The 7,767-nt window shown below is 45.0% G+C and overlaps 1 protein-coding gene and 1 long non-coding RNA gene across 3 annotated transcripts; one reads left to right on the plus strand and one right to left on the minus strand.

Moving 5' to 3' along the window:
- Positions 1-1,041: 1,041 nt before the first annotated feature.
- LOC131891806 (uncharacterized) lies at positions 1,042-4,301 on the minus strand. Of its 2 annotated transcripts, XM_059241475.1 has the most exons (8): positions 3,946-4,301; positions 3,623-3,840; positions 3,232-3,527; positions 2,891-3,163; positions 2,477-2,811; positions 1,882-2,411; positions 1,675-1,816; positions 1,043-1,378 (listed from the first exon to the last, which is right to left on the minus strand). In XM_059241475.1, exons 1-5 carry the CDS (start codon positions 4,210-4,212, stop codon positions 2,477-2,479), a joined length of 1,389 nt encoding a protein of 462 aa, XP_059097458.1. In that variant the 5' UTR covers positions 4,213-4,301; the 3' UTR covers positions 1,043-1,378; positions 1,675-1,816; positions 1,882-2,411. The 2 variants fall into 2 exon arrangements, with proteins under 2 accessions (XP_059097457.1, XP_059097458.1); XM_059241474.1 differs by having other exon boundaries at positions 1,042-1,378; positions 1,675-2,411.
- A 55-nt stretch (positions 4,302-4,356) lies between these two features.
- Positions 4,357-6,643, plus strand: LOC131891807 (uncharacterized). The gene is made up of 3 exons (XR_009374469.1): positions 4,357-4,585; positions 5,295-5,981; positions 6,133-6,643. It is a non-coding gene; the product is annotated as an uncharacterized LOC131891807 (long non-coding RNA).
- The last annotated feature ends 1,124 nt before the right edge of the window (positions 6,644-7,767 follow it).

Genomic DNA, 7,767 nt, shown 5'->3' on the forward strand with positions numbered 1-7,767 from the left:
GTCGAGCACGAGAAGCCTCAATTCGGGATGGGAAAACACTCAGTGACGCTGGAAAAACAGTGTTCGGTATGGGATGAAAATTTACAAGTTCGAGAAGGCCAGATGACACGCCCAAGAAATGCTACCAGTGCAATGGACTCTGTCCTCACGAACATACATGTCCCGCTGAGAACCAATTTTGCAAAACATGTGGAAAGAAGGGCCATTACAAAATTGCCCGCAGAAGTAAATATATTTGCAAGGTGAAGAGAGCTATCAATGACAGAAAATGAAAATTGGTTACCAATGAAACAAGGTACGAAAAACCGATGGTGCCAATTGAATTTCGATTTCAAGATCAATCCTTGGGCGTTGTTCCTGTTATCGCCGATAGTGGGGCCCAAGTTACAGTTGCAGGAAGAGATTTACTTTCGAGTTCATCGCGAAAGAATTGAAACTTGTGAAGGAAGAGAAGATTATCAGTGTGAATGGGACCCCACTTCAAGTTTTGGGACAAATTAAAATGGATCTACGAATCGGGGAAAAATCTTGCAGGGAACGAGTCTTCTTTTGCAAAGACATCGATTGTACAGCCATGTACCTTTGGCGTATACACTTAGTAAGTAAAAGTGCACGTCTATTCTCGTGTATTTCACCAATCTTTCTAGCTAAAATGATCGTCCGCTAATTAGCATGCTTAATTAGCGAGCCAAATATGACAGAGCAGATCCTTAATCAAGGTTCCGTGAATACGAATCGCTACAGAAGTTCCCCCAGTAATGACAATCAGAGAGGGAGGACCAACGAGAGTCTAGACTGTTTTTCTCGCACCAGATCTGATTATGAGCGCAACATACTAATGAAATCACGCAACCTCTTATATCATACTTCGGGTTGTTGCTCTCTCCAACTGTCCCCAGAAAATCCAAACACATGGAAACCTTTCCCCCCCGGCCCCAACTACTTTTTTGCGCTAAATCATTCATTTATACATGACTTCAATGTGCAACTTGTCTGCCAAGATAAATTTAACGCAATATAGCATAATGTACAATATATTACAATCATAACAATTTACATTACAAATATTACGTTTACAAAACTGGACATTTTTGACGAAAGTGCTCAATTATGATTACGTTCTTTTCTTCGAAGGAAAAAGTGACCGATTCTGGGGTGAATGAGTCCGCTTTCTATCGAGCTTGGGAAAGTTTGTTGGATTGTTGGAAAATCGGGAGGGAATCTGGACATCGTTGATGGGGCCATGGAGCAAAGAATCGACGATTGTCAGTTTCTCGTCATCTCTTATATCAGTCGATGAGTAAGCTTCTTCAATTTGTTTAAACCTTTTTTGTATCGCGACAAACTCTTGATCCACGGGTTTGACATGATGACGATCCTAAAATATGAATATTCAGAGTAAGTAGGAAACTGGCAAAATGCCTGTCGGTGTTGGCAACAAGGTTGATGATCATGATGAAATTCGTTTAATCGTTGAATTACTTTGTCAATTTTGACCCTGGTGGTTGTTTTAAACAATAGGACATAATGTTTGGTTAAAATACTGATTGGCGCGCTATCAACGGTTAATTTTTGAATAGCGTTATTAACTATTAACCTCTCGCCAACGGTTGAATCTTAGTCCACAACTAACAGATCAAAGAAGCTACCTTTTTCGTTGGTGCAAAATCTTACCACAAGGTTCGAAAAACCGTCCGTGCTCTCTACGCCACGGTTACTTTGGTCCTATTGGCTTTGGTCCTCAGAATGGCACGTTGATCTTGGTGTGAAGGCATTGGACAACATAGCCAAGACATGACTATGCTTACAGAAGTTGCTGAGGCAAAGGAGACAATGAAATTATCTTCCGGACAAAATCGAAACTAATCGATCTTCTCTTACTGATAGGCATATTTCGGGCACTCGCAAGTATAATCGTGGGCGCAGAGACTCTCTGGAGGGCAATTCGAGCATCGAACCAGACATAACTGCTTGTTGCATTCAAATCGATTCCGCATCATGCGATATCTTGCGATTTTCGCGCCATCAGGGCCTTTTCGAACGACTTCAAATCCTTGAAACTTTTGTTCCACTTTATATTTCAGCATCTCCTCTTCCACTTGGTGACAGATGGAATAGTCGGTTTGGAATTTCGAGTATCCAATGTTCCGCATACCTTCTTTCACCATAAGTTCTTTTCGAATAAAGATCTGATCCACCTTTTCCAATCCCAAACAAAATCGCCCGATATTCATATTTGGCTTAAAGACCCCTTTTATTGTGCGATGATAACGTTCGATATTTAAGTTGTGACTGGGGGCTCCGAGCGTTGAAGGTCGAGCCCACGCGCCTAGAGGAGCTTGCCGGCCTTCCGGGCCGTAATTATTGACAAAGTAAGTCCAAGCCTTAGAAGCACTTTCGTCAAAAGCTTCCTAATAAAATCGAAATGGGGAGAGGTTTAGTCCAGTTAACTTCAAAAAACTTATTATGCTGTTACCTATTTCGTTTGAATTCGTAACAATTCAGTCGTAAATTGATCTTGTCCTCCAATTTGACGCAGACCTTTAATGTCGTTTAGCATGTCATTGTGAGTAAATTTTCTAGTCCAGCTCTTTTCAAGATGCCAGTGACAAACACTCCAAAGCACATTGGAATTGATGGCGTCTCGCCAAGCGTTAATGAATGAATGGCTCGTGTCACTTAGTAAAATCTTTACTTGTGCACAAGCATGTGGAACTTTCGACTTCAAGACTTGTAAAGCGACTGAAAACACAGCTTGGTTTTCGCTTTGCACTAAGCATTGAAAAACGGGGATTCCTTCACCGCGAGGACCTAAACATAACATTACGATTTAAGCTTAAGTAAAAGCTCAGATTATGATCTGATAAAAAAAAAAAAAAAAAAAACTCACCGAAAACGTTAATTGAAATCATAATGAATTTGGAAGCGTTGGTACCATGAGTGCCGTCAATGGCAACAACGGTGGGATGCCGTTGAAACCTTTGGAGCATTGGTTCAGAAGCGTAGCACAATAAGAAAGAACCTGATGTCTCGACCAATTTATCTTGTAACCCATGAGGAAAACCAGTTTTTGAAAATTTCTCCCCGAAATTGAAGGCCAGGAAAGACGGGGTTAAAAGCATGGCACTGACATTAGCAACTTCTGACAATTTATGGTCATAACCTACGAAAAACGTCATATCTTGAAATTCTGGTAGTGGGATAGCTATCAAACTTATGACATTCTCTTACCATGTAGATTAGCTGTTTTTTCAATGCGATAAAGATCGGCCGGAACTACGAGTTTGTGATCGGGTTCATCATTAATGGGCGCAAAATATTTTTCGATGATAACACCATGCCGCAGCCCAGATTGCAGCAAGTTGAGCGCGTGGTCCTTCGTAACCTTTGATAAACGAATATTTTTCCGCTCTATGGGATGGCAATGTGATAAGCACCCATAAATAAGGACCCTGGGTTTTTCATTTCGGCAGATTTCGGTAGTCGTATCCTCACATTGGCACAATGTGGCTTGACGAAAAATGATCCTAAGATGCAAGAAAAATCAAACCATATACAAATAGCGAAACGAAATGTAGGATTTACTAAGCAGGGAAGAAAAGGAAGCAAACGTAACACGTACTTGGCCGAACAATCATAAATCTTCTTGGTGTGTTTGACGACACGGGACGTTTTTTTCGTTCTTTGAGAACATCGAAATATCCTAAGCGAGGGCCGACACGATTCCTTGCAAAAAAATCGATCATGCTCCTGGGAATGAAACCATTCCAGGGCAACGGCCATGGTCTCAACATCCAGCTCCACCAATTGATGATCATGCTTTTCTTTGCAATAGGAGTCCTATCAAATTCAAACAGGAGAATATTTATTCTTACTTATTTCAGTGCAATCAGTGCAAACGTACATGCAATGATATTCCCATGGCTTGGTCAAATGTTTTCTTACCATTGAGCAAGCATTTTTTCTCACGTGTACACCGCAACCAAAACGAGAGGCGAAGGTCTTTCTGCACTTTGGGCAATGGAATAATGGGGATCGGGAAGGAATGAGATTGAGGTCGGTGGGGTTGTCAAGATTAGTCACATTATCGTTCAGGTCGTCGATCAAGCCGGTGGACATGGCTCCAGGAGTCTGATGTTTGTCGGCGATTGGCCGAGCGACTAAATTGCCAAGTTCTTCGGATTTCCCGGGGCCAGTTGAAGGGGCGTTCATGTTGAAGAAATAAGAGGTTGCAACGTGGAGGTTGCATGGAAGAGGTTGCGTGATTTCATTAGTATGTTGCACTCATAATCAGATCTGGTGCGAGAAAAACAGTCTAGACCAACGAGAGAGAAAGAAAACAATAACATTGGGAGTCTAACTCGCTGCCTCACTGCCTCACTGATGATGGACAAGCGATACCATACGATAAAATATTCACAAAACGAGAAGTAGGACGAGATATTCGTCCCGATCGAGTCCTGACCACCGGGGACCCCAGGCAGGGAAAATCCTAGTCCACAGCGAGATCATGTCCAACGGGGCGGCCCCCAACAGCCGCATCGGTTTCATAAGCAACCTTTAAGACAGGATCGTCACGACTCGGGTGAGTAAACTTGTCCTGAATCTTAGGTGCTCCCGGCTTCACATCCGATTTTGGAGGGGTAATCTTTCGCGGGCGGCCACGACGGGCTGGCACCGGGATGTCCTTGGGAGCAGCGCCTCTGGCAATCTTGAGTCGGTCGAACGAAACAGAGTCATACCTACCACCCAAATCCAAGATGAAAAACTTTGGGAAACGGGAAATGATGCGAAAAGGTCCGTCATACGGATTTTGTAGCGGCCCACTATGAACGTTGTTCCGCTCGTACACGAATTGTGCATCATCCAACTTGGAGGGGACCCGAACTGGCGAGATCCCGTGGAACTCTGCCGGCGGGGGAACCACGTGACGTAAATGAGCTCAAAGATCCTTGCAAAGGCTAGTTCGGCCGCCACATCGGCGGTTCCAGGTGTGGGCTCAAATCATTCGCCAGGTAAACAAAGAGGAACCCCGTAGACCATTTCGGCCGCACTGAGGCCGGCGTCTTCCCGCCAAGCCGCACGCAAACCGAGCATGACAAAGGGCAGCTCCTCCTTCCAGGCCGGGCTACCATCAAGGCGGGCCTTGAGCGAAGCCTTCAAACATCTGTGCCACCTCTCGATCATTCTGTTGGCCAGCGGGTGGTAAGGGGTAATGACCCGCATCTTAACCCCCAGAACCTTACCGACCTCTGACCAAAGCTGGCTGCTAAATTGCGCTCCTCTATCCGTAGTAAAATCATCTGGGACGCCGTGGTGCTGGACCCAACCCCGGACAAGGGTGCGGGCGCAGGAGGCCATTGTGATGTCAGTCATGGGACAAGCAACTGGGTATCGAGTTGTGCGGTCAATGATTGTAAAGAGGTACGTGAATCCTTTGGAGGGCGGCAGCGGACCAACTATGTCTACGTGAAGGCTCCCAAAACGGCGATCCGGAATTGGGCGCCTCGCCAGCGGAGCTCGCGCGTGAGTGGCCACCTTCAACTTCTGGCAAGCCAGACAGGTCGCACACCACCGTTTACAATCCTTCTTTACTCCAGGCCAAGCAAAACCTATAGCCACGTCATGAGCAGTGGGGCGGGGACTGGCGTGGGCGAGGGCGTGAATGGTTGAGAAGGCAGCAAACCTGAAAGGCTAGGGTACAAGGGGGCGTGGGCGAGGACCAGACATCTCGCAGAGGACTTAAGCGCCGTCAAACTCAACATAATCAAGGGAGAAACTCGGGGCCCAATGTCTGCCCATCCCATCCGGCGGGCTGAGACCTTCTGGTTGGCCGATTTCAGGGATGAGGAATGCAATTGGGTTGGAGAGGATGGAAAAGAAGAGGAGAGGGGGAGAGGATTAACTGCGGCCTTGGCCGCGCCTCCTAGCGCGCAACGTGAAGATTCACGTCGGGGTCACCACTTTGGCATATACACTTAGTAAGCAAAAGGGCACGTCTATTCCCGTGTATTTCACCAATCTTTCTAGCTAAAAGGATCGTCAAGTTTCCGTGAATATGAATCGCTGCATAGCTTTCTTCATCAGGAATGAAAGGCTTGGGTATCATTTCCAAAAATTTCCCTATTCCAGATCACGCTTTAACACACATCGGATCAGTTGCAAGCAACAGGCCTGCAAGGAATGTCATTGAGAGTGGTATGGAAACCACCAAGTCACATCATGAAGATATTAGAAAGAAATGGCAATCTCAGCATCTTAAAAGACAAGATTTTGAAAACTTATGCAGATGTTTTCAATAGGGGACTGGCGTTGAAAGAAATGAAGACTAAGCCTATGAAGATGGAACTTATGGAGGGAGCAGCCCGTTTAAATTGAACGTTGCACCACCGGTGCCTTTTTGTCACCGGGACAAAGTTCAGAGAGAGCTCAAGAAAATGGAAGCAGGCGATGTCATCGAGTGGGTAGGCAGCAGGCCAACAGAATGGTGTCACCCACTCGTGGGCAAAGGGAAAAAAAGGAACCAATGATTGTGGACTTGACTTAACAAAATTAAATCGTTTTGCCAAACGCACTGTACATTACTCAAGAACACCCAGAGATGCTGTATCATCAATAAGTCGAATTCGAATTTCTTTTCGACGTTAGANGAAAAAAAGGAACCAATGATTGTGGACTTGACTTAACAAAATCAAATCGTTTTGCCAAACGCACTGTACATTACTCAAGAACACCCAGAGATGCTGTATCATCAATAAGTCGAATTCGAATTTCTTTTCGACGTTAGACACCCGCAAAGGTTATTGGCAGCTTCCACTGGCGGAAGAATCTCGACCCCTTACTACGTTTATTACGCTTTATTGACGGTTTTGGTGCAAACGATCACCTATGGGCTTTATCTCAACGGTCGACTCTTATAACCTTAGTGGTGATTTGGCAATTGAACGAGTCGCACGAGTAGCCAAAGTTGTGGACAATATTTTAATCAACGACGCTGATTTGAGCTCACACGTTTGGCGAGTATGCACTATCCTGGAGCGGTGTCGAAAATACGGCATTACCCTAAATGAGAAGAAGTCTCAATTTGCTGACGGTTGGGTCACTTTTGGAGGTTATCTTGTCTCTGGAACCAGCCTTGAAGCAGACCCGCAGAAAGTAAAAGCCATCCACGATTTCCCAGAACCTTCAAACCTTACCACTATAAGGTTATTCATTGGAATGGTCCAACAATTAGGTCCTTTCTCATCAGAGATAAGCGCTACTGCTGGCCCACTAAGAGAGCTCCTCAAACCTGCAAACCACTTTGCGATGACCAGACGCACCAGTGATGTCACCAGTCCTTGCCACATTTGATCCAAACAAGGAGACTTGAACTGATTCAGATGCAAGCAGAAAAACTGGGCTGGGAGTTTGCCTCTTACAGCTCCACGAGACAAAATGGCGAATGGTTCAGTGTGGATCCCGTTTCTTGTCCCCGGCCGAGATTAATTACACAATGATTGAACTAGAGGCGTTGGCGGTAAAATATGGCATTGAAAAATACAGACTATTTCTTCACGGACTTCCACTTTTCACCATCTGGACAGATCATCACCCTTTGAGGGAAATTTTTAATAAGCAACAAATGGGTAAATAAAAAACCTCAAACTGCAAAAAATCAAATCTGCTTTACAAATCAATTATCAATTCGAAGTGAGATGGAGGAAAGGATCCGAGCATAAGATCGCAGATGCCCTTTCCCCAAGCCCGGTTGATGAAGCTGGGGGA

This window comes from Tigriopus californicus, chromosome 12 (assembly GCF_007210705.1).
Source record: "Tigriopus californicus strain San Diego chromosome 12, Tcal_SD_v2.1, whole genome shotgun sequence".
Classification (NCBI taxonomy): Eukaryota; Metazoa; Arthropoda; class Copepoda; order Harpacticoida; family Harpacticidae; genus Tigriopus; species Tigriopus californicus.